The sequence below is a fragment of the Solea senegalensis genome, linkage group LG9 (assembly GCF_019176455.1).
Source record: "Solea senegalensis isolate Sse05_10M linkage group LG9, IFAPA_SoseM_1, whole genome shotgun sequence".
Lineage (NCBI taxonomy): Eukaryota > Metazoa > Chordata > Actinopteri > Pleuronectiformes > Soleidae > Solea > Solea senegalensis.
Genome location: NC_058029.1, coordinates 5,403,791 through 5,430,085, shown reverse-complemented (window position 1 = coordinate 5,430,085; position 26,295 = coordinate 5,403,791). Strand labels below are relative to the sequence as shown.

General features: G+C 40.7%; 2 protein-coding genes across 2 annotated transcripts; one reads left to right on the top strand and one right to left on the bottom strand.

The window, feature by feature from the left end:
- Positions 1-824: 824 nt before the first annotated feature.
- On the bottom strand, positions 825-16,477 carry capn7 (calpain 7). Its single transcript, XM_044034741.1, has 21 exons — positions 16,098-16,477; positions 15,437-15,545; positions 13,844-14,001; positions 13,628-13,695; positions 12,902-13,135; positions 12,426-12,512; positions 11,970-12,096; positions 11,711-11,796; positions 11,232-11,325; positions 10,253-10,399; positions 9,754-9,860; positions 9,539-9,659; positions 8,768-8,912; positions 8,403-8,502; positions 7,868-8,003; positions 7,589-7,664; positions 6,624-6,769; positions 5,981-6,043; positions 5,753-5,883; positions 5,062-5,154; positions 825-3,830 (listed from the first exon to the last, which is right to left on the bottom strand). Exons 1-21 carry the CDS (start codon positions 16,197-16,199, stop codon positions 3,686-3,688), a joined length of 2,475 nt encoding a protein of 824 aa, XP_043890676.1. The 5' UTR covers positions 16,200-16,477; the 3' UTR covers positions 825-3,685.
- A 1,451-nt stretch (positions 16,478-17,928) lies between these two features.
- Positions 17,929-25,302, top strand: nes (nestin). Its single transcript, XM_044035080.1, has 4 exons — positions 17,929-18,932; positions 19,645-19,769; positions 20,793-20,866; positions 21,944-25,302. Exons 1-4 carry the CDS (start codon positions 18,099-18,101, stop codon positions 24,670-24,672), a joined length of 3,762 nt encoding a protein of 1,253 aa, XP_043891015.1. The 5' UTR covers positions 17,929-18,098; the 3' UTR covers positions 24,673-25,302.
- The last annotated feature ends 993 nt before the right edge of the window (positions 25,303-26,295 follow it).

The window sequence follows — 26,295 nt, the reverse complement described above, 5'->3', positions numbered from 1 at the left end:
CAGAGAACCACACTTAAAAAAATTTAAGTTTTTTAAAATTTCACTTTAATCAAAGTATGAATCACTAATAATTACTCTCATGATCAGTATATTCGTTTGAGTGTCTCTTTAACGTATGCTTTTTAAAAGTGACGTGATGACCTGGTTAATTTGCTCCTCTGTGACAGTAAACCGAGTATCTTTAGCTTGTGGATAAGACTAATGCATCATTTTCAGGTTTGGGAAGCTCAGTCTGACACTTTTCACCATTTTCTAACATTTTAAGAACCAAGCAAGTCATTGAATAATCAAGAAAATAAGCAACAGACCAGTCTATAATAGAAAAAAGAAAATCTTTCTGGCAAATTAGTCGATTTAAATAAATAAACTCAAGTTGCAGTCTGTCGCTGCACTGACATAAAACTGTGTGACATTTGCACTCAGCGGCTTTCATCTGCGCATCAAGAATCTCACGCCTTATGTAACGCGGTGTGATGTCACACACTGAACTGAACGCTGTGTTCGGTCTCGCTTCACTAACACACAGAGACGTTTGTGAGTGGACGTCTCTGCACTGAGTACATCTCACAAGCATCTCACAGCCTTCGCTCTTGTGAGGAAACTCCACAGAAAACACAGGGTTCCCACACCTTGGTTGACATCAAATTCAAGGACTTTTCAAGGACTTTCCAGGACCAATTCCCTCAAATGTAGAGGTCGAATCTGCTTTGCTCCTGGTGTCCACATTTACTCATTTGCAGCACGCTCTGCTCTGCATCTGGACAAGGGATCTTGGTCAAAGTCGGTGTTTGTCATATTTCTTTGGTGAGACAGAGATCTTGAAATTTTCATTTCACAGACATCATGTCGTCATTTGCTCTCTCTTGCTTAACGTTACACAGAATCTCACATCACAACACCACTGGTAAATTATTCTGTTTACCCAAATAGCAGAAATAATTTTCAAGGGCCTTGAATTTGTCTTTTCAAATTCACAAACTTTCAAGGATTTCAAGGACTGACCCTGGAATACAACAAAAACTGTGCAGAAACTGGGATTTGAACCAGGAACCTTCTTGCTTTGAAAAATGGTGGCTTTCTTGCAGGTCTGCGTTACATTTAGCTAGGTGTACCTAATAAAGTGGCAAATAAGTATATATATATATATAGAGAGAGAGAGAGTTATTTTATCTTGTTTCAAGTTGTATATTCGTATGCTTGGCATATTCAAAACACTGAATATCTGTATTTGTTTTTTCTGACAAGATTTGTTCATCAACACTGATATATTTTAAATCACATCCCTACTTTCTTTTAAATCACCACTTAAAACTGTGTTGTTGTACATATTTAGATCATATTAGACTTTGTTCATCCCACACTAGTAAAATTCTCTTCATACATTATTCTTATTTCCATTGGGTTTTTGTTTCTGACTTTTTATCCACTGACTTTAACCATTAAGCACTTATAACTTTGCTAAGTGCTGTATATATAAATTACTTTTATTATTATTGTTATTATGAATATATTATTAATTTCTAGTCTAGAAAGACTGTGACAAATTTGTTTTTATCGTCTTCTCTGTGCGAGAGACACTTATAAATATTAATATTTGTGGGACAACTTATTAGGATACATTATGAAAACAAACCACACAGGTAACCGGGTCAGTTAGCGACAGGTTAACGACTGTGAATTATTCCATTCAGTCCAAATGAAATTACTGGTGGTTTTTGTTACAGTATTGTGAAGGCTATAGTCCTGCCGTCTTTACTTTACTCTGTTTCTGTCTTGTGTTATTGTTATTGTGTTATTAATTAACACAATAACTATAATGTCACTTCTCCTAGACTACAAAGCATTGTGGCTTGACTCCTGTTGTTTTTAATGTGCTTTACAAATTACATTTTTAAACACAAAACTGAAGAGGCAACATGAATTCAGACGAGTAGATCTGCCGTAAATGTTCAAACTGAGAAATGATTTTAAAAAAAGTGCAATTCTGTAACTTATATGTAAATAGATGATGCGTACTTGGCAATACATTTAAATTTTCCTGTAAAAACACACACACATGCTCTCTCCGACTCTCTCTCACACACACACACACACACACACACAAACAAACAGGTTCATCACATGATACCTGTTTCAAGCAGTGCTGACGTGAAACCAGGCAGATCATGCGTCACTCAGCCGTCACATCCACAGACAACATGAAGTGACATCATTCAACCGCTGCCATACTGGATTCCCTGTGGTGCTGCTCTGCTGCACTGCTCCTGAGAAGTTAAACAACAACAACAACAACAACAACAACATACATACAACAACCTCCAAGGTCACATGAGGAAACTAACTTTCCCTTCATCCTGGTTTCACTTTATAAATGAAGAGCTTTTACAATTTTGGCAGAGACGAACTCTTGGATGTTTTGTTTTGTGTCGTGGCTGTCGCACACTGCAACAGCGTCGTTTTCAGGTAGTTTTGCAGTAATGAGCATCTCAAAGATGACCATTGCTGTCCTATTTCAGTGATACTCGGTGTTCATAATCTCCTACTTACATGTAGGATTTTTCAACTGAAAAACAGTGAACAACAGTAAGTGACAACTGTAGTTATTACTGTTTTTTGAAATCACAACAGTAACTTTTTTACTTTCTATTTCTGATGACTCCATTAAATTAAAAACACAAAATGCTGCCCTTTTTCCATTGTATCAACAACAGCTTTCACTTCCTAGGAGGGCTACCAGGTGCTATGTCGGGTTGCTGACCGTGAAATACTTGGGATTCCATGCGTGTTTCCATTCAGGATTTCTAGGACGCACATTTATAATGTACATAAATATTAGGGGAAATATCGCGATATCTTATGTGGTGATATCATGTATCCATTTTTTTTTTTAGCATAGAATTTTTTTAAATAAAATGGGAGTATGTCTCAATATATGACTTCACAGATACCCAGTATTTTGCAGTATTGAGATTTAAATATCATGATAATACCATATCGTGGCGTCTCTGGCGATTCCCACCCCTGCTACATACAGATGGATGGAAACACAGAGTCAAGTAGCATGATCTTGACTGCGTGTCTGACATATCCTCTCAATGCTGAAGGTTCAAATCTTTAACCAATGAAATTCAGGGGCTCAAACTATGAAGACCATAAATTCACTTGACAACAACTCCCTCACCTGAGACACTCATTCATCGACAAAACAGAACCTGAAACGACTTGGTTGCTTTCAACGGCCATGATGCATAACTCAACACCTTGTCACCGGCTCATGAAATCATGTCAGATTTGGTTGATTTATCAGAGCAACGTCGATGCCGTTTCATCCACATGGTAGAGGAACCTACAGCACAGAGGATGCTATAAGTTCAAGTCAAAATTGGTTGGTTACCATACCACTCCATATTAAAAGATCCTCTTCATGTCTCTTTAGCAAGAGAGTTATTCCTTGACGTAATTTATCCGTGTAGAAGGTCCAAGTCCACAAAATGTCTGTTAACATCAGCAATAGGAGACAAGGAAAGGCTGTGGGAGATGAGGTCAATAGTCACATTCTCTTTGGGCTTCATGGAGGTCTTGATCACTTTATCACATTCAAACTGAAAAATCAGGACTATCCCTCGAAGCCCTGGTAAGTACCGTCCTCTTGATCCCTGCGTCATCCACTCCTCCAGCGCCGTCTTCATTGGAGCTGGGAGACCTTGAGGGGCAAGGTGTTGGCAAAGTCCAAGAAGAAAGGTCCTTCCTGTTTGGGGAGGAAAGTGGTGGGTATGACGTTGTAGATGCCCGCTGGGACATGGTCTGCCTCCATGTAGCAGAAACCACATCTGAGGAAATGAGAAGAGGAGGAAAAACAAAGTGAAACAAAGGTGTGTTCATGCAGTGAGATCGCAAACGGGGTCAGAGATGCAAGTAGATGTGAACGTCATGTCAGTTGTACCAGGGCACACAAATTGAGAGAATCCTGTGAGGCAAAGATATAAATGCAGATTATTTGCTTCATTTACTTGAGTTTAAATATTCCTCTGAGTCTTTGAGGCCTTTGTACTGTACTGTAAAAAGATATTGGGGCAGAAGGGAGAAAGAACAACACGCGTTAAAGGAAAATAGTGTATGTTGGACGCCAAGCATGACGTGACACATTAGATCTTAAACGGTCTTGACAATGGACGATCATGTAAGTATTTCTGTTTGTGGTTAATCAATTTTATAAAAGAAATGTGGTCATGTCTATTTTTTTACCATTAATCCATCACAGTCCAGATTTGTCACGAGTGGCAGGAGCTGATCAACATGGAAAATGATTTCATGACCCAAACACACAGTGTGCTTTCATAATGATGTCATGTAAAGTACTGGGATGTTTTGAAATTATGACACTTCTTTAGGTTTCTCTACAAGCGTTCAAGTCTTGTTGTACATTACCGTGTCCGTAAATTGAGGTTGAAAAATGAATTTCACATCATTGTTGTGTAATGATGATGATGATGATGATGATGAGGATGATGACAGACCACTGACCAGACTGTGAACCTCAGTGTGTCTGACAGACATAACGCTGATGTTTCTGTGCTAATGACTCGGCTTTCTCGGTGTGATTGATTCTCTGTTGTGCTGAAGAAAACTTCTACAAATGTTCACTTGTACCAACATCTTTTAAACTCGGCAGCCATTTTGGAAAAACGTTGAGGCCGCTATTTTACTCTCTAAAGAACTCAGGAAAATGTCAACAGATCTGGGGCCAGACATCCTTTGGAGAACGTGCAGACTTCAGTGCAGGTCTGAAAGCAACTTAAATTAATTTGGACAGAGACATCCCTTCATCATAAATGGTAAACAAAAGGTAATTGAAACAAGCTTCTTCAATGTGAATATTTTATGATTTCACTGCTACATACAACAAAGAAATCATTAAAACTGAATCATTTTGGTTTGTGGACTAAATGATATGTCTTCATGTTGATTTACTTTGTTCTTATCAGTTGATGTTGTTCATTCTATGTTCATATAACAATACATTTCTTTTTTTCCCCCCAGTGCAACAATGTTGGACTGTACCTGTAATCTCCACTGCTCTTTTTCTGGAAAGCTGCTGGACCTGGATCTCCCACCATCGACACAGTCACCATCTCAAAGCCAACACTGTACTGCCTGCACAGACAAACAAATTCCCTTTAACAACAGTTGATAAAGCTCAAAATGATCCCAAATCATCTTTATTATTAATGGCAAGTGTTACAAATGAAACTTGCAAGTGATATTAAGATTTTTATTCTGTCATGAATCTCTGACGTTTCTGTAACAACTTTAACTGAACTGAACCGAACCAGAAGTTTACCACCAGTCGTAAAGATTAAAGTCAGTGTGAGAGGCTATATAACTCATTTTACGATCTGCCATCACATGATTTGTCTGGGTCAACTACTGTTTGTACTGTATAATATTATTCCATCAGTGTGTAAAGCACAGTAAAGTAGTTTTGCATAATACTCTGCTTTACAAACAATGTGAACTTTGGATACAGATATTTTGCAAAACAACCCACATGAAAGTGGCATTTTACGTCACGAGACGACCATTTTCCAAAAAGACCAATGTACCAGAGACAATGAAACCACCTGATGGAGCAAAACTTGGTTTGAACACTTATGAAGGCAGAGATAGCTTTTTTGGAAAGGATATTGTAAAAAATATCTGGCATAAGGCATAAAAACTACACTGGCTAATCACTCCTGGGCGTTAGACTGACCTGGAACCTCGGAGCTCGATGAGCAGTGGTCCCGGGCGCTCCAGGTTAATCTGATAGATTGGATTGTGTTTGTATGAATCCTTATAGTTCCCACAACCTCCAGCACTGATCCCCTTCCACTGGCCGTTGAACTATCAACAGATGCAAGAGACACAAACTCAACGACTGATGAAAAGAGATCTATTATGCTGTACTCGGATGTAGCATCAACATGAGATGATTACGTACCCTTTTTGTGTGAGTGAAGGGATTCGGGATTTTGGAGAAGGAAAATTTGCATCCAGAGTAAACCTGGTAAAAAGAAATGATAATTACGAGCTGGTTGACAAAGGAACAGATTCTTATCAGTCAGTCAGACAGTGAATGTAATAACCAAAACATCACGCACACACAATAAAAGATGTGATGGCCGATGTTCTGAAAGATCAGGTGAATACAAGAACAATACACCCAAGATTACAAGATTACTATTAGATTACAAATGTCATGCCTGACCTTGAAACAAAGATGTTCATTTATTTGTGACTACTCGGTTTTCAAGTAAATATTTCACAGCAGAGACGTCTGTAAACTTCTTTCTACTTTGATCTCTGGTGAGAGAGTTGAATTCTGAGCTCAGCAGAGAGAGCAGTTCAGTTCAGTTCAGTTTAAATGAGTCATTTCAGTAAACAGCCCTTTTTACTTACAGCTCATTATGGAATTGCAACTGACAGGAAACAATGTGGAAGTTAATGTTTCCAAAGGTCATGTTTCTGCCTATCCAAACATCTGTGTTTTAGTTGCTAAGGGTTGTGTGAATAGTGGATGTGACAGCACCAGGTGTTGGAGAATAAAATGCACAAGCAAACACCAAACACAAAAGACTTCTCACCCGTAGTGTGTAGTTTATGGTGTTCTGCTTCTCGTATTGGGATACCACCAGTGTGAAGGTGTGTGTCCCGGCACTGGTCAGCCTCATCTTGGTCAGGTAGTGTGGGCTGTTGATGCGGATGCCGTCGATGAAAGGAGGAGGGTCGGCTGTGGAAAGAGCGGGGGTGGGGGGTGGGGAGGTTTGTTTATTCACAGGAGAAGTGAACACTGTGGAACATTTTGCAGTGATGTGGGTTAGGGTGTGACTAGTCATCTTCGAAATAAAATAAAAGGAGTAGAATAAAGTAGTGCTGTTGCAGAACGTGCAAAGCTCCCTGCTAGAAGGAAAGATAAAAGTCAGCATGACAGGCTGTATTATATCATAACTATAAGGTTTTACAGACAAACATTGTATGATTTGCTACAGCTGGAGTGATCTTTGGTTGTGTGGTGGAATAAAAGGTGCATCATAAAATAGTGCTGCTGTCAAACAACATCTACAGAACATATCTCACAGACGTGAGTGATGCTAGGAACGCCAATAAGAAGGGACGTTATCGCATATTTCTTTTTTCTCTAACCTTGACATGCACATATGGAATTTGAAAATGTGGTGCAGGATAATATCAACACTATAAAACATTCTCTCGCATCGCTCATGTTATAGGAAGCAGATGAAAACAGAAAGGGCAACAGTGTTTTTGCTGTATTTGCTGTGATGTTCATGAATAAAAAGACAGGGTTAAAAGTATGGATAATAATAAAAAAAAAGTATTGTAGACATGCAGTGGTAGCCTGCTAGCTGACATTCGCCTAAAGAGCCAAAAAGTGTATCATTGTTTGATTGGCTGTTGCTGTTCTTTCAGTTTAGTGGTACCAGCATAAACTCTGTGTGCACTATTAGATAATCTGATTCTTGGAAGGACCAAATCAATCTGAATGGAATTCCTGTAGTCTGAGTCCAGCTACAGGCATCAAACTCCTCACCTGGGTAGTAAACTTTCTTTCCATCCGTCTTATAAACGACCAGCGTGATAAACTCCCGGTTCTGTGCAAAATCATCCTGGACAAACAAGCACACAGATTAGAGATATTTAACTATCAAGTCAAAATACAAAAATAATAATGTGAATGAAATAAAGTTGTATTACAAAGTACCCAAGGACACTTTACAGAGTAAGAAAATAAAATGGTCACAACATAATAGTGATTAAAGCATTAGTGAATGTATAGAGGAGTTCAAATAACATGGATCTGTATTTCTACCTTGTCAGTGATGTGTCTGGTGAGCAGTACCCAAACAGCAGCGCCACCTGTTGGACACTGGACCTCCAGCTTGAACTGAGGATTGTTGGCCAGACTGTAGACATCTTTGACTGGGCCCTGCTTCCCATCCCAGCTGCTGCAGAGGGAACACACAAAGCACATCACACACTTCAGATAGATAGATAGATAGATAGATAGATAGATAGATAGATAGATACTTTAATCATCTCACAGAGAAATTCACAAATTTCAGAGAGGGCTTTGTTTTTCTGGACGATAGTGAATTGTACATGCAGGCAAAATCACATTTTAATCTCAAATCGAAGACAAAAGTAGGATTATAGACACAAACTTTTCTTTGTCAACTTACTGATTTGTTAGATAGTTCTATTCAAACATTACAGTCTCCAGCCCACAAAGTGACACCCACACACACACACACACACACACACACACACACACACACAGGATACTGATTTCAGCTACTGCCTGTGCACAGCCCTACTTCGCACTGATTCCTGTAATCAACACACACCTGTGAATACAGGAGGACTGTTGGAATAGGGCGGGGTTCCAACTCAGGTAGATGACATCATAATATTGACAGAGGTCCTCCCATGCAATCCAGAAAACACCTGATGAGCAAAATAGGACAGCAAAAATGAAATGAATCTCAGTGATGTAATAAAATTGAACATTGACTGATAACTGGACTACTCCTGTGAGAGCATGACATAACTGACTGGGCAAGTCTTCTGGCCCCGACTTCAGTGATCAAGCATCGTCCCCACAATGTCTTGAATCAGATTATTCTGAAGTGTCTCTGCTTCATGTACTCTACTATATGCCAGATGTACACATACTAATAGTAACATCAAGTGACGAAAAGCATGGAGATACCATTATCAAACTTCTGGGCTGTCTTGGGGTCAAAGTTGAGGTATTTGAGGAGTTCGGGCGTCCAGTTCTTATCGTCTCGCTCACTGTAGCGTCCCTTCCACCGCAAGTGACTCCAGGGATTCTTCAGCTGCAGGAAACGCATCCCCTGCAAGAACAATCACTCAATCAATCAATCAAATAAACATTCTAGGTTAATTTTTTTGGTTCATGAAAAGTGTTGTAAAAAGTGCTTCACATAAAAACAGAAAGAACCCAACACTCACACATACAACAACACATATACAAACAATGTTCATATTAAAAAACTTAGAAAACACAAAAATGGCATCAGAAACACTATTTTTGTATTTTCTTTTAAATATTATTTTTAGATACATAAATACAAAGTAGATAAATAAAGCAATCAAATTTAGTTTTACGTGTCGGGCCATCAGGAGGTAAAATTTAGAAATGATGATTGAATATCTCAGTGTTTAGAAAGAAGTTTACAATTTGTGCAAAACGAGGATTTAAATGTAGGAAATAAATCCACAACATAGTGCTGCTGAAAAATAATAATAATCAGACTTTCTGTCCTCCAACTCATACGACTGAACTCACCCTCCAAACTCCACGCTTATTTTTCCAAATTGATTAATGACTTATTGATTTACAACACACAACTTTATACAATTTATGCAGCTGTGATTTCATTATTTCTCCTTTGCATAACGATAATGAAATAAAATCTTGTAAAGTCATATTTAAGAAAGTAAATATGATTACGCCAACCTTGTATTCCCTGATGTCAAGAACAGCGTAAGCGTGTGTTGGCACTAAACCCCATCTCTCCCCTTCCTCCTCTGTCATCACCCCTGTTGCCGTGGTGACGAGAACGTCCCCTCTGTGAAACCTGCCGACGAAAAGAGACGGAAGAAGTGAGACATTTCTAACTTAAAAATGTACGCGACATAAAAGTGTCCACAAAGAGTTGTGTGAGTGTCCACCTCTGGAAGAGCATTCGGAAGCTGTCGTCTTTGCTGAACGACTGATTGTCAGAGTGCATAGCGATGCGTTCAGGGATCCAGCCGGTGAGCGCGTGCAAGTCGATGTTCTGCAAAACACGTATGGTATCAGTACGATGTCTGCACAGAGTGACCCTTAATCCCAACTGCTCACATACACAATGACAGACATTAGGGCTGCAAATAATGACTATTTTCATAGTTAATTGAGCACTTGTTTGGTCAGTAAAATTTCAGCAATTATTCAGTTCCAGTGTTTACCAAACCTAGAAAATAATGATGTTCTTAAATGTATTGTTTTGTCCACAAACCAAAAAAGTTTCAATGATTTATTTGTTATATGGAGCAAAGAAACCAGGAAATATTCACATTTAAGGAGCTGTTAATGGAATAATCGTTGCAGCACTTGGACTGAGCAGTTATAAGTGAAATCAGAAGAATTAAATTAGCTAAATCTCATGGCTTGGCCACCATCACTCACCGAGTTGGATCCAGGGAAGTCGTAGCCTCCCATCACCTTCATGTAGGCTTTCTCAATCAGGGACACCCACAGCTCGTTCCTGTTGCTGGAGTAGGAGCACAGCATCTCTCCGTTACGATCCACCGGCAGGTAGTCGTCTATTATCACCTGCACCAGAGACATTGAAAAATTTAGTTTGGTTGATTTTGAAGCAATAGCTCTGGTTATTTGTATGTGCAGTTACATGAAAAAGTGACACAAAGTAGTCAGATGTAATGTGTACGCCCCCTACGGCTAGAAACAGGCACACTCAACAGATTGAGCCACTTATAAAAGATGTCTTTAGCGTATGTTCACTGTTACTGGCGAACTGTCCAGGGTGTACCTATCCCCCTATGTCAGCTGAGATTGGCACAGCACCCCCCGTGACCCTCTTGTGGAGGATAAAGCGGTAGAAAATGGATTGATGGATGTTCACCGTTTTTTCCACGACAGCCTTTTCCAACAGAAAACTTAAGTTTGTGTCTCTCGATAAATGACTCACTGCCTGCACCAAATTCCATGAAGAAAATTAGCAACTTTACATCACACCCAGGAGTTGTTGATCCACTGATTTTTTTCCCCCAATGGATTTATGCATAAAATTGTAAAAGGTAATGTTGTCACACTTGGCCCTGCAGCCTAACAACAAAGGCAGGCTTTACAGCTCTAAACCTCTGGCATGGGCTTTTACGCCTCCTCATCAAAAAAATAAAGCAAAGGCAAGAGTTTGACGTATGCATAAATCCAATTTTTCCTGCTGTTTTGATTTAAATGCCTGCTTGTGGGCACAGCCAAGCTCCACGAGAGCACAATATGCACCATGATTTTCTCTTCTCAGGCTTTTCCAGGCATTCTGGAAGCAGCCGTGCCAGCTGTACTGTGCTGAATGTGATACGTCTTGAACTGTCCTCATCAGTACAGAGAGAGAGAGTGACTGTGGTGATTTGTCTTAAATTACCTTCCTGGGAACACCATTGATGTGAAGCTTGACCATGTACTTCCCACAGGGGTTGTACTCTGGTTCCCCTCGTCTGTTCTGAGGGTAGATGATGCTGTGACAGACACACAGAAACACAATCTGAGAGAATTTCTAAATCACGTATTCATCACACTAGCACAGCGAGTAGGTAGAGTCCATGAAGTTTAAGGTCAATACACATCATCCCCATAAATAGCACAGTGCCGTTTGTTGTTTTCCAGATGTCTGCGCGGTTTGTCTGTGCTTCTTTGCTTGTCAACACAAACACTTTAATCTGAACTGGGCGTCATGCCACATTACACTGTGACGAAATTAGACGGGAGGTTTTCAGGGAAATGTAGTGTCTTATTGAATTAAAAAGACATTTCTTGTGCATTTCATCCCTGGTGAGAATAACACTGTGAGGGAAAAACAGGATTTATGTAATATTTGCCACAAACAAAAACACTGTACAGTACCTGGTGATAAGTTTCTTGTTGTAGCGCCTCTCATAGGCTGCGCTGATGGCGAGGGACGCCACAAAAGAACAGTCAGACACCACCGTCTGGACAAAAGGAACAAAGGTCACTTTTAGGCTATGTTACAAAAAGACACGTATAAACAGAATAGGTGTGGGAATGAAGATACTTTTCTGGCCTATTTAGATGAAAATGAAAAGACTGAGATCATTTCACTACTACATTAGCTGAATCGTTCCACTCCAGTAGCCACTCTGACCTGTTTGATACTGAAGCTGGACACAGACATGATCATGGTCGGGTTATTGCAGATCTCGTCTGGACGCACCCAGCGGGAGAAGATGGCTTTCTGTTTGGGTGACAACGCCAGTTTCCCTAGTTTGTCCCTGATAAGGAGAAGTAAAAAAAACACAACTGAACACACACTGAAGTAAGGAGTGTGATGAAGCTTTGCGTATAAAAATAGCAGTGTTGAATTACAACATCTGACACTTGACACTAAAAATTAACATTGACAGTGATAACACCTCAGGTTTAAGAATTTTCTCTATTGACATGTTAGATAATCCTAATAAAAATCTTGCATAAAATATCCAAGAGAGAAATGATTCACAAAGCTAAATCTGAATGGTTTGTCCTGGCATTTATTGTCTCTGCTATTGTGTTTCAAATATTTAAAGAAACTCTGCCACTAAATAATTAAACTCATACTCACGAGAAAGGGACAGGGAAGGCAAAGCGTTCCTTCAGGTCCACACTCATAAATGGAACATAGGCGATCCCATTGACTGTAGATGTGCTCCTGAAAATGAACAAGGACAAGATGAGTAAACACCAAAAATATAAACTAAAACTAGATTTTAAAGATGAAAAACAGAGAAACATTTGTGAGTGTTTGGTTGCTCAGTGTTTCCAAACATCTATTTCTATTTCATGTGATTTATTTACATATTTTTTAGTATTTCATGCTAATAATGCCAACAGCACAGTACTACTAAAGATGGGAAAAGGACTTCCTGCACAGCTCATTTTGCCACTGTAGTTTCACAGCCGATTCAAAACATTTCCAGGAACTGCTTTCTTCCACATTCTAGTAAACTCTGTCTTTTTCCTGGACTTCTCCTGGTATGCTGATATCTATGAGTCACTCATCTTCCCCCAGAACCATCATTGTCCCCCCTGCCAGCTCACCTGAGCACCTCGATCTCCTCAGACGTGTAGCGCTGACCCTGAGGATCACTGGACTGGACCGCCCGAACCGGCTGGGGATGAGGTCGGTCATGGAGGCTGAAGTCTGGGCCGAGGGGGAAAAACTGGCGGACTGGTGCCCCAGAACTGCTGCCACCAACATTCCTGTTCGCAGAGATCCCTGTCCTGTCCTGAGCTGCAGTTGATCTGGACTGGGACTCTTTAAGACCCTCCGCTCTGAAACAACATTGTGCAGGTGTTTTATTAATTAAAGCGACAAAACAAGTATCTTGATATAAAGGTGTACAGCAATTCAAAAATGAGCACCCATGAGGACTTAGCTCAAAGGCTATAATGATGATAATGACCAGAAAATTGACAAATATCTGTTTTGCTGACCTGGTTACATAAATTACCATCAATTAAATTAAGACATTATCTCCCATTATCTATAATCTGCTACATTTTGTAGAACTTTTCAAACGTTATTGAGTAATGGTTTGTTTTTGTGAGGCAGTAATTCAAAGAATTCAAAGAAAGACCATGAGATGTGCAGAACTTAAAGGTTGAATGTAAGATAAATGAACAACACAACAAATCTGAGAGCAGGGTGCATGAACACACACTGCCTCTGAAACTCTTGCAGTTCACACAGCAATGTACAAACAGCCTGGTCCTACAGAGGTTCTGTCCTTTGACATGGGTGACTACATTAAATGTCACATTTACCTGTCTAACGCTTGGCGAGCCAGCTGCTTCAACTTGGTCTGCAGCACCTGGTCAGATGTCTCACTGGACTGTCGGAAAAACAGGACAAGAGAAGGAAAATGTAAAAACAAGTTGAAATAATGTGTGACAGACAAAAAAAGAGTGAGAGTGTGAGAGTGAGAGAGTGAGAGAGAGAGAGAGAGAGAGAGAGAGAGAGTGAGAGAGAGAGAGAGGCACCGTCTTAATGCAGAGCTCCACAGCCTGAGTGTACAGTTCAATGGCTTCGTCTTCATTTCCCTTCTCATCTTCCTCAAAGGCCTGGGTGACCAGGAAGTGGGCACGCTCCATGTCCACCTGCTGGCGGGACTTCAGCGGGTCGCTCGTCTGTGCCTGGACTGGGGTCAAAGGTCCAGGGAAGTGATCAGAGCAAACAACATACACAATGTAAACAAAGAACATATGTGACTGAGGAGCAGGAAAAGTTGCCACTCAAATTTTTGCAACCCTCTGACGGTTAATCATTTAGTTATGATTTCAATTCCACTACAATTACAAACATTTTTTTTTTTTATGCTTTCTCTTTCGACTGAGATTCTCATGATAAGGCTGGTTGAACTGGTATCCAGTTAAAGATATGGGCCAAATACCACAACTGGTTCTCTTTGACTTACCAGTATTAAGACATAAATGGATATAGTTTAGTGATTTAAAGTGTGGCTGTAGGAGGTACTTGCACATCATTAGCATGTTACATAAAGCTTACAAACAGCTGCCTATGCTATGCTTGCTCCCTGTGCCAAGAAGCAAGAGAAGATGGGCAGGAATCATGTCAGTAAAAACAAGGCTGCCAGCAGCAACAGCAGGTAAAACCAATTTTAGCTGCTTCATAAAATACTCTGCAAGTGTATGAGGGTTTTGGAATGTTTACCACTTTATCCTGCTGTTAGAGAGTATTTTTCCCTCATTTGGTAAGTTTGTGTCAGAGCTAAATCCAACCAAGAGACTTCAAATGCCGAAGTCACAAAACAGCACTCTTTAACTTACTTAAGACAGCTGTGCTCCTATGTGTCATAATAAAAAAAATATACAGATGGGGAGGGACTGAATAAAGAAATAACATGTAAACAAATATTAGAAAGGGTATTTAAATATTACACAGTTACTTTAGTTTTTTATCTGTAAGAAAACATTCAGTAGCTCCACACAGCACTGAATTTTTCCAGTCTCTGTGGTCACACCCATGTACGGTGCGTGCAAACAAACACACACACACACACCCTTAGTGGGAGGAGAGTCATGGAAACAAGCAGTCAGACTGCAACAGAGAAAGTATGTCTTCAGGGTGCAGTTTCGAACACACAACTAACATTCTCATATCTATTACTACTCACAGACATTGGATTAGAATAACTGTAGGTAGAAAGGTGAAGTAACACAGGCAATACATTTATAAAAGAAATCCTTATTAGACAAGACCAGTTTAATCTAAGTGTGTTAATGGTCTTCTTTGATTTGTTTTTTGTAATTTTCCAATCATTTATTTAGTCTTACTTTTTGCAAAAAAAACATTAATAATGGAAAAGAGGTAGTTGTTGTCAGAATATTATTTAAAATCCAGAAATATGACATCTCACAGTCAGTCAATATGTGCAGGTGGATTGATATAAAGCAACACGACTCTGAAAAACAACATCAAACAAACAAAAGAAGTCTGAGCACATGTAACCAATAATGTTTGATGCCACATTTTAACAGGAAGTATTTAATTTAAAAACAGGAACCTAAACTAAAACAGTTTAATTAAGTGTGTATCTGCTCAGGTGAGCTTACCGGCATTATGGAGAGCCTGGACCCGATCTGTGTATTCATTCACTTTGTCCTGGATTCCCTCCAGTTTGGACCCTGCCATGCCAGCATATATCAGGGCCTGTGCTGCCTCCTATTGCAAACAAATGCAAAATAAACAGGGGGTTAGGAATGTATGGAGTTTTGTGAGATTGACATATTTGCTAAAAAAAACTAGATACAACTAGAGGAGACCACTCCTTCCAAGTAGTAGCACCTAGACTTTGGAAGGCTTTACCGCTCACATTGCCCTACCTAACTTGTGTCCACTCTGTTTTGTGATTTATGTATTGTAGTGTGTTTATTGTGTTTTGTACTTTGGTTGTTTGTATTATTTTATCATATTTTTATTGGGATTCACTTTGTGATTTTATATCTGTGAAAGGTGCTATATAAATAAACTTTACTTAGTTACTTACTTACCAAGTTTGATATCCTGAGATGCGAAAATGAATGACATCCTAATAATAATAATAATTTGAAAACCCGAAAGTAAAAAACGTTGACATAATTCTGGGGTATATATATTCTTTTAGACACACCTTTACATGGTAAGCTGCGTTATGAAAGTCCACGTTAACTTGTTTATAAGTGAGATAAGCTCACTGCTAATGTTGACAGGCAGCAGCCACAGTCTCTCACTTACCTTGTAGTAAAATACAGCCTCGTTGTATTTGCCCTTTTGGTCATAAGTAACGGCTGTTTTGGCGAATTTAAAGGCGTCGACCTCCAGTGCAGTGTAGTCCATCCTGAACTCAAGCTGTTGACACAAGCTGCGAGTTTATTACCTAGCTACTTAGCATGCTAGTTACGACTAGCCACTGTGATTCGCCAATTTATCAAAAATGTCCGTCTTTCACAAGCAGCACAGTTCGTTTTGTCAACTCGAGTGGAACATACTGACACTACCCCTGAAGTTTATCAATATTTCGGCAGTTTTAAGTGCTCCTTTAAGGCTTTAAATCACCTCAGGACAGGGAACAAGTGTAAAGCAGCTGATTCCAAAACAATCTTCCATTTCCGGGAAACACATGTTGCGCATGCGCAAAACAGGTAGCGCGCTGTCATTACACAGCGCTGTGTTCAGAGGACTTTGTTATTTTTTAGAACTTTTGTCAATTTAAGGGCGACATAGTGTTGCAGTGGCAAGAATTGTTGCATAGCAAGAAGGTTCTCAGTTTGGACCCGGGTTTTGGGGATTAAGTTAATCGAAAACTCTAAATTAGGGGTCTTAAACTCAAATGACCATGGGGCCACTAAGCATTTAATCTGGTCAGTAAGAGGCCATTATTGAACATTTACAGAAAATGTTAATGTCAAAATGTCATTGCATTTTGGAGTTTGTATTGGCTTTTCAGTGAAAATGTCAATAGTAAAAGACACTGAGTTTGCTATAATTTAATCTTTATTCTATAGTCACACAACAACATATTAGACACATGTTGTGAACTGATTGTTTTAGTGCAACTTCAAATCACAAATAATAACAAATGACATAATATGCACTGCAAATTATTGATGCCTTTTGCAATAAAATGTGCAGTTGCTGCAGTGTTAGAAGATGTCCACTAGATGGAGATGTGGAAATCTAACATGAGCTCTCCATGTCATCACTGACAGCATCCTCACAGTTGGGCCTACAAACTCTATAAGACTCTATATGAGTATGAGAAGTATTTGTGTATGGGAATTTAATCAATTCCTGCTAAAAATTCAGATTTCCTCAGGTTTTTATTTGTTAAAATCTTTAAAACATTTCTGTAGGCATTTCTCCAGTGGGAAATAAATTGAGGCAAAGGTGAATTTTGAGACTGCAGGTCAAATGTGACATGACTTGAATAAACCATTGCCTTCTTTATCTGAATCTAAACCTTTACTACAAATCTCTAAAGATTTTAGGATCGCCATTCTTAAATGGCATTTCATAACATTTATGGAAGATATAATGCAGTATCCACCAACCTTGAGGAGGACTTTAAAATGTTAAAGTACTGAGACAACAAGAATATAAAAGTCTGAAAGGTCAGTGAACATATCAAGCATCTCCCTTTTCATTTTTATTGGTTGGTTTTTATCCTCTTGATTTGCATCTTAATGTCTGATGTGGTCATTTGATTTTGATATAAAGCACTTACATCAAAAATGTACATAACATTTCATCTGTTGCTGATCACTATAATTGTAACCGTTGTTGTTTCTGAATTTTAGTGACAAACTGTGAGTCTTTTACTGATTATTTTTTCTACATGATTTGATACTGTGTCTAGAAAAATGAGTCAGTAATGAAAGAGTTAACCTTGGAAATCACATCACTCCCTCTCTCTGTCCTTTCACATCTCTTTCAGCTGTTCAACTCCACCCACCCCTTCATGTCATCTCATCTCCCCCTCTCTATCCCTCCATGTCTCCTCTCTCCTCCTTCTCTGGCCCCCAGTCTCCTCCCTTTCCATCCCTCCTCCCCTCTTGTCCATGTGTCCAGCCCCTTCATTAATTCCCATATGAAAGGGAAGCTTCTTGCTGGCAGTCTCACAGCCAGTTCCTCACAGGAGCCACGCACACTCACGTTGTGACCCAGGCCTGGACACAGAGTCACTGCCAAATAAGAATCAGTGTACCTCCGCGGGAGGCATTTTTTTGTAACGGTGACATGGAGCTTCACAGAGTTCATAAAACCTTCCACCACAGTCACCTGGGTGAAGAAAAGCAGCAGATGCTGGACCTGAACAGACGCCTGGAGACCTATCTGAATCGGGTCAAACTCCTGGAAGACGAAAATGGCCTGCTTGCAGAGGAGATTGGAGCTCTGAGACGCAGCAGTCATGGAACTTCAACACGCAAGAAGGGCATGGAGGAAGAGTTGCGGCAGACAAGGCTGGAGCTGGAGGCAGCCTGGAGGGACAAGCTCTACACTGAGATAGAGATTGGCAAATTGGCCGAGGAGTTCCAAGCTCTGGACCAACAAAGACAGGTGGAGGCTCAGGCTCATGTGAAAGCGAAGAAGATGGTGGAGCAAAGCAAGAAGGAGCTGGAGGAGGAGCAGAGGGCACAGATGTGGCTGAGAGAGAAGGTCAGTCAGCTGGAGCACGAGATGAGGCTCCTGATTCAAAACCATCAAGAGGATGTGAACCACTTAGAGGCCACACTCACACATTCGAGAGCAACAGTGCCACCCATGATGGCTCAAAGAGGCAAAGACCAGACCCTAACCCTCCAGCAGCTAGGACAGGAGTACTCCCAGAGGGCCACCAGAGCATGGCAGGAGGCAGCAGAGGCATATGAGTGCCAGTTAGCTCAGCTGGAGGAATCACTTGACCAGGCCAGGAGTCGTTTGACCCAGGTCAACCAGGAGAAGAGTGAAAACCAACTGAAGCTCCGAGCCCTGGAGAAGGAGATCACTTCAGCTCAGGACGTCAGAGTGCACCTTGAGAAGAGTGCAACCCAACAGTGGAACAAACACAGCCAGGAGATCCAGCGACTGCAGGTAAGCCTAGAGCAGCTACACCTGCTCTTTGGATGCTACATATTATTTCTGTAATGCCAGTAAACAAACTGCAATAAACCACAGGCTTCATGCCCAGTAAACAAAGGCTGAAACTAACTAATATTTTCACAAAATGTTTAGAATTAAATCATTATGAGTTCCATCCATCAGGTGTCAGACCAAGACTGTGAATCTGTGAAGAACTGTGAGAATCTCACCATGTTGCCATTGTTGAATATGAGGCTAAACATCATGGTGTCATCTGCAAATGCGTTGATCCAGTTTTTTCTGTGTATATTTGTATGGTCAGAGTTGGGGTTAGAGAGATTACTGGCTGTGAATGCAGCTCTGTTGAGAACCTGAGTGGAGGTAATTAAGATCAGTTGTAGAAATAGATTGGGTCTTTTAGTTCAGGGTCACAGGAAAGTCAAACACCCATATTAAACACTTTTAATGACAATAATGCTAATTTCTCATGGTTGAATGGACAAGAATAATTTTCAAGTCTCAAACCATTGAGTATGTTTTCTTACAGCATTAATGTAATGTAATTTTTCGACCTATCTAATCTCATCTGAGGACTTTACCTTCTCTCCAACTCCAAGAACAACTTTATTTTGTTTATTTTGACTCAACATATGACGATGTAGGAATTCTTTTGAGCCTTTTTTTAAACCCTTTCCTCTTCCTGCCTCCCTTCCTGTTTTTGCAGACACACTTGGAGGGCCTTGAGTCAGAGCGAGAGGAGCTGGGTGAGCAGATTGAGCATCTGATACAGGAGAACCGAGGCCTGCTGCAGATGAAGATGTCTCTGGGCCTGGAGGTGGCGACGTACAGGTACAAGGCACTGTCGGCTGCTTTTACACATCGAGGGAATTTAAATTGAACCACACCACCGCATCATACATATATACATATTTGCAAAACAGTAATCTGAAATAGGGATAAAAGCCAGATTCAGAATTCTTGTATCATTTATTGTCAAATTTCTTTCCTTTTTCCTTTTTTTTTTTACATTAAAGATTTTATTTTATTCTAATTTGAGCAGATGTTTGTGTAATATACCTGAAATGAAGCTCCCTGTGCATCCTGCTAAACTATCATCATAACCACTGCATCAACTCTCATTTACTGTAGATGGCTAGTTGAATACATTCAAAGGCAGCAGCTAAGAAATGACGTAGACTGCATGAATCAAAACCACCAGTGGGAGAATTTGACAAATAAAGTGTCATACAGCCCTCTGGATTAAAGGTCACCTCTTTGAAGCAACAGCAGCAGCAGCAGCAGCCTCTGTTGTCTCGGTCAGAGTAACTTTGGAGCTCCATTCTCCTCCTCCCCCCACCTCCTCGCATTATTGACCCTCACCCTGCAGTGAAAAGCTACCCATTAATGAGCAGTGGGAGTCTAGAATAACAGCAGAGGGGAATGGGAGGAGCACAACTAGAGGACAAATTTCAATGTCATCCACTGCACATTAAACTGTTCATACACTTCAAATTGTACGCAGGTTTTTGTAAAGGTGTGCAGATAAAAAAAATGTGTTGGAATGGTGACTGATGTGGAGACAGTGGTATTATTGCTGCATGAGCTGCTCATCTGTGGTCACTGTGTGTGTGTGTGGGTTTGTGTGCTGCAGATGGCTCCTCAAAGGCGAGGCCTTTCTGTCATTACCATAACAACAGTCTTCGGTCTGTTCCTCAAAAAAAGTTGCCTTTCCTCAGACTTTCTCAGCCACAGCTCTGTGTGTAGATTCATCTATGGCTCAATTAAAAAGAAAATCTGAATCTCACAGCATTCTTAAATCTCCAGAAACCACAAATATAACCTCTGTATTTCTGCTGTTGTCTGTCTCTGTAGAGCTTTACTGGACAGTGAGAGCCTCGGGGGAAACATTTCCCTGTCAAATCCATCAAGACGCATCTCCAACACAGGTAATTATCTAAATAAACAGCATCCATACATCAGCACCATGTCAGCGATTCCACCTGCTGTGGTGTTTAGTGCCTCAGCATAAATTCTCTCCCTCGATTTCCCTCTCACATCAATGCTCACCCTTTGTAAAGGTATAACATCACTCAGTCTAACTAAAGGCCATCAGAGTGTAGTGTAGTGATGGGTGCATGTTTGATATCATATTAGATTAAGTGGAGAGTGCAGGCTGGGGGAGGGGGTCGGCCACGGAGGCTGAGCTCGACAATTTTGGTCCTGTAATGTAAGCCACCAATGGCAGTCCCCGAAGGTTACTGAGCCATATGGCTTTAGTTTCCAGTAACATAGACGGCAGTGAAAGGAAATGACAATCAATATCTGGCCATTAGTGTCCAAACTCCTCTTAGAGCATATGTTTTAATCATGCTTTGGGGAAGCAGGATATCCAACATGTCTCTGTCGCATAGATTTCGAGGGATTAGTTGAAAAACTAGTTAGCTCTATATATTAAATTGGATGCAGTGTATTTAGTAGAAGAGGAGAAAAATATTTCATTAGTTGGTAAGTTCTCTCCGTCTCTTCAGGGGCAGAAGACATTGACGATCTGCTTTCAATAAAAAAGTAAATATTTGATGCCATGTTTTTTGGAACGATGGCTAGTATCTAGTATCTTTTTTTCCCGGGGGAGCTCCATGGAGCAAGTATCTTAAAATGGAAGCAACAGCTGAATCGAAAGACAGCTGCTCTTTGATGGCCGCCATGTTGGATGAATACAGAAGCTGTTCAATGTCTCTTTCCCTTCGTCATCTTGTTAAACCCTCCTCTAGCGCGTCAGGAGTTTGTGATTCGTTCCCTTTTCTTCGGAGATTCCGTAATTGGCCAAAACGGTGGCAGGGAAATCTAATCACTGGCAGATTCAGCTGGGTTCACCCAGGCTACCTGTGCCCATTACTGTGAATATATATATAAATAATATTGCTGTCTGTTAGACAACTTTTTGTGGGTTATCCGCAGGTATCAAACCTCAACAGCAGATAAACTCAATGTGTATTTATGAGCCTTGCTCTTGTCCTCCACAGACGCTGTGTTTTCTCCTCAAGGGATAAAAACAAGTTACCGAACCCAGCTGTCGGCGAGTCACAGGACCACTTCAGTTTCACCTCGCACTGCTCAAACAAGAGCAACACCGAGAGCTACAAAAACAATGACACCACTCTGCAGCAGAAATCCCACAACATTCAATGAAACCCCAAATATTTCAAGGGAACCTCCAGATGCAGCAAAGTCAGCAAAACTGGAAAGCCCTTATCCAAAAATTCTGCAGGATGGGGCTGTTGAAAGTTTCAGACCCCAGGAGGTTCATGAGAAAGTCACCTATGCTGAGCCTCTATCGCCACCTAATGAGCAGGAGGCTGAAATTACATTGCAGGACAAAAAAGCTCAAGAAGACAGGAAGGGCGTGGCTGATGAATCTCCTGAAGAAACGCCAATCATGGAGTGTGCTGTCAGTCAACATGTTGAGTCAACCCTCAGCAGTGAGCCGCTCCTCATCAACGATGAAGTTAGTCTCCATCAGTTTGCAGAACCCAATCTGGCCCTCCACCATGTCGGGATGACGGAGAATCTGCATGTTTTCTCAGATGAATTTAATCAGGAAGCGATTGCCGAAGGTCCTGCTGAAAAGGAAGCTACGCAACAGCTACATAGTCCAGTTGAAGTACTGGAGCAAAAGGAGTGTCCAGAAAAAGAAATACAGTATGAGGAAAGGGAGTCTTCAGATTCTGAAACCGAGGCAGTACTTGAACCAACATTTGAATCCAGGACAAGCAGCCCAGTGTCTGAATGTGAGCCTGGAGAAAGTGAGTTTAATCAACTGACAGACTTAAGCCGAGACGAAAACAGCTTTGATGACCACGCAGTCGAGATAAAACAGGAAAACATTTCACCAGTAGGAACAGATGAGGCAGAGGTTGAGGATAAGTTGTACCCTGATGGAGAAGAAATGGATACATGGGATAGTGTAATAGAAAGGAAGGTAGACCCGAACACAGATGATGCCATAAAAAGGGATGAAGCAAAAACACAACATGCTGAACCAGAGGAGGACATATCAGCAAGAGAACAAAAGCAGGAAAAGAAAGAAACTTGCCCAGACTTAGGTTTAGCGTTAGGTGACACTGCTGCTTCGGTGACAGAAGAACAAGCAGATGGTGATGGGCAGGGTGTTTTGTTACACCAAGAGAACGGACCGCCTCCTGATGAGAAAGAAGACAACGAAGAGGAGGACTCCCAAAACATCTCAGTATCATGGAGGACCGAGATAGAGAGTGACAGCTATGCTCAGGATAACACTCTAGCGGACACTCGTCCTTTGATTCGATACAAAAGTGATGAAACTGATGCTAACACGCAGGTATCTCACGTGGACGAGAGTGAATCCAGTGAAGGTGAGCTGGAAAAGAGGATGATTGGAGAGATGGAAAGTGGAATGTGGACCGAAGGCAAGACAAAGAAGTTTGGAACTATGGAAGATCTGTGTGAAGAAGGGGAAATATTGGATGAGGAATATGACCTGGGTTACACTCATATTGAGGACAGGGATGTCAGCCACAGTATGGCTGTTAGCGAACATGATATGAATGATACAGAAAGTGCAGGAGAAGTGATTGAGGAAGTCCGTGAGGAATATGTGGATGAAGACACAGAAGAATGTACCCAACCCAAGGCAACCACAAAGGAATACTACGATGAAGAGATAGAGACAGACAAACTTGTGGAGCAGGAATTAGAAGACCTCTCTACAGACAGCTTCAGCACTCACTTTGCACAGCAGCAGATCAGTGAGAGTGAGGATATGCTACATCTGCAGGACAAGCCTGTTCAGATAATGGCAAATGAGCAAGAAGACGATCCTGCAGGCACAGTAATCAGCCAACTTACATCTGCCACTACAATTATAGATCAGTATTATGAAAACCCAAATGTCAAAGATTTGAAGCCTCTAGCTGATGCGGTAGTTGAAAATATAGATCCAGCAGATATGTGTGCTCCAGAGACAAGAGAAGAAGATGATGAACAGTATGTGTCTATGGTTAAACATGTAACAGAAGAACTCCTTGGCCACAGTGACTGTGAACCTGATTTGGATGAAGTAGAAGATCTAGACTCAGTGCCTCAGGAGGAACACCTGCAGGATGTGGCTGCCCCCACTGATGTGAAAGAAGTTACATCTACAGAAGCACCCGAGTCTCAGAGGCATCCAGAAAAAGCTGAATGGGAAGTGCTGAAGACCCCACGTGAGGAACATGATCAAAGATTCAATAAAGTGCCTGACTCGTCTGAAAGTCACGTCTTCAGTGACAGAGGCTCTGATGAGGGTGTTATGGTGCATGAAGAGGAACCCATTGAATCCTCCCCCGACAGCATCCCAGGAGAAAGTGATATATTTGTGATGAAAGACTCAACACAACTCCTGAGCACTCATGGGAACGACAACAGCCTCCCTGGTGACTTCACCTCTGATATGAAGAATGAATTCTGGGCATCCTCCTTGGAGACTGGTGCAACTTATCAACCAGATGATGCCTTTAATCAACAAGCCAATCAGAATCTCCTGTTTAGTGATAACTTAGTTTGGGGGAATGCAGATGACCCAAATTTGGTTAACGGGAACCGTCTGGTGGCTAAAAAAGAGCAGGAAGTGACACATTCCGAGGTGAAGCAGGTGTTGAGTCGGATTGTTGTTGACCATTCTGAGGAGTCCGAGGTTGAAGCTGAATCCTGGTCATCTGGGGAAGAACCAGTTTAAAACAGTGTTAAAAAAAGTTTGAGTTAAACCAGTTTTAAACTTGATCTGTTTTAGTGAGTGGACAATTATCTTTTTGGTAAAATGCATTTACTAAAAAACCAAAGTTGTGCCTTGGTGCACACCTAAGTGACACTAACCACCAATGTGCCAATTTAATTTTCTCTTGCCTTGCTTCATAGACATTTTCTTCTTCTTTGTAATTGTTTAGTCTTTCAGGGTGCATGTTGCGGAGGGAGATTAGGAGTTACTGCATGAGGGAACAGCATAAAGACACAACAAAGAATGTCATTTGGAAGTCAAAGAGTTTATTGATCGTTGCCTAATCTGATTGTACTCACTGATGAAAATCCATGAGACAAGGAGGGTAGGATTCCTTGTATCAGACAAACAGGCAGTGTCTTCTGCCAGTGAGTTCTCTAATTTCGCTGGACAACAATTGATCACCTTCGCATGTGACAGAATGAATGGATGGTTCATATTCAAGATTAGCGACATGAACAAGCAAACAATGTTATTTATTAGATCGAGTACCCAACTGGTTTATCCTTTTCCTTTAATGCAACTTTTTTTTCTTTTCTTTTTTTTTGCTTTCAGTACATTGATAGTCCAAAATAAACTGCAGTGATACGCCCCAGTCTCCTCACTTGATTATTTTGTGAATTTTTTCATTCAGAATGTTCACTTTTCTGGTGAATTTGTTTAAGCATCCTGTTAGCAGATCAGAGCCTAAATCCATCTGTTTCAACACCTTTGATGCACATGTAGGTCAAATATGGTCAACAGTTACTCATACTGTGAGTAGATAAGCAGAGAAAACAAACGTAACACCCGGGAAACTCAAGACAGCTTGTTTTTTTTAATGGAATTTTCAATTTAATTCTCAAAATTATGCTTGAAAAATTGAATATACTGTTGGATTCAAAGCTCTAAGATAGCTTGTGCCAGTTAGCATGAATCACGTGTAGTTGCTATCTTTACAAGTTTGCTTACACACACTTAAGCCTTTAACCCCAAGTAAGCTGGCATGTGTTTTGCGATATGTGGGTTTAGTTGCTTGGTGTTGTAACTGTGTTTGCTTGCAGTTAAACGGCTGTTATAAGCACTTGGCAGAGCTCATGCCCATTCTGACAAAAATGTATTTGCAGCATTAAAACTTAATGTTTCGTGAAAGAAAAAACATCAGAATGACAATGAGATTCGGAGGCGGTGTCCTGGAAAGACCTACAGTATCTTCATTATACGAAAAGTATAGACAGACTTTGTAGATCATTCATGGAGAATTAAGTATAAATATTGGGTTTAAATGGATCAATAAATCCCATTTTCCCAACAAATCGTAATTATACACCTGTGAAATGAAATGTTCTCAGGACAATTTTAATTTGTTAGTTAATACAGTGTTGGAAACTGGACAAAACCCTGTTATGGAGAGGACGACACTGGTTAGCACTGACTGATTTGAGAGGCTTCTAAAACTGTGAACCTTTTCATAAACCCGTGACATGGTTTCGTCTTCACAACAAAGGTCAACAAACACAGCTGTGTGCTGCCTTCCAGCAACATCCATACCCTGTTTCCTTTGGGCTTTACACTGGCAAAGGCTCTGAAGCTGTGTGTGTTTGT

Excerpts from the sequence above, each read along its gene's own strand:
- nes (XM_044035080.1), top strand. The coding sequence starts at position 18,099 with ATGGAGCTTCACAGAGTTCATAAAACCTTCCACCACAGTCACCTGGGT. Across the intron at positions 18,933-19,644 it reads AGGAGATCCAGCGACTGCAG|ACACACTTGGAGGGCCTTGA; the intron begins GTAAGCCTAGAG and ends CTGTTTTTGCAG. Across the intron at positions 20,867-21,943 it reads AAGACGCATCTCCAACACAG|ACGCTGTGTTTTCTCCTCAA; the intron begins GTAATTATCTAA and ends TGTCCTCCACAG.
- capn7 (XM_044034741.1), bottom strand. The coding sequence starts at position 16,199 with ATGGACTACACTGCACTGGAGGTCGACGCCTTTAAATTCGCCAAAACA. Across the intron at positions 8,503-8,767 it reads AGCCCAGAAGTTTGATAATG|GTGTTTTCTGGATTGCATGG; the intron begins GTATCTCCATGC and ends TTTGCTCATCAG. Across the intron at positions 7,665-7,867 it reads CCAGACACATCACTGACAAG|GATGATTTTGCACAGAACCG; the intron begins GTAGAAATACAG and ends TTGTTTGTCCAG.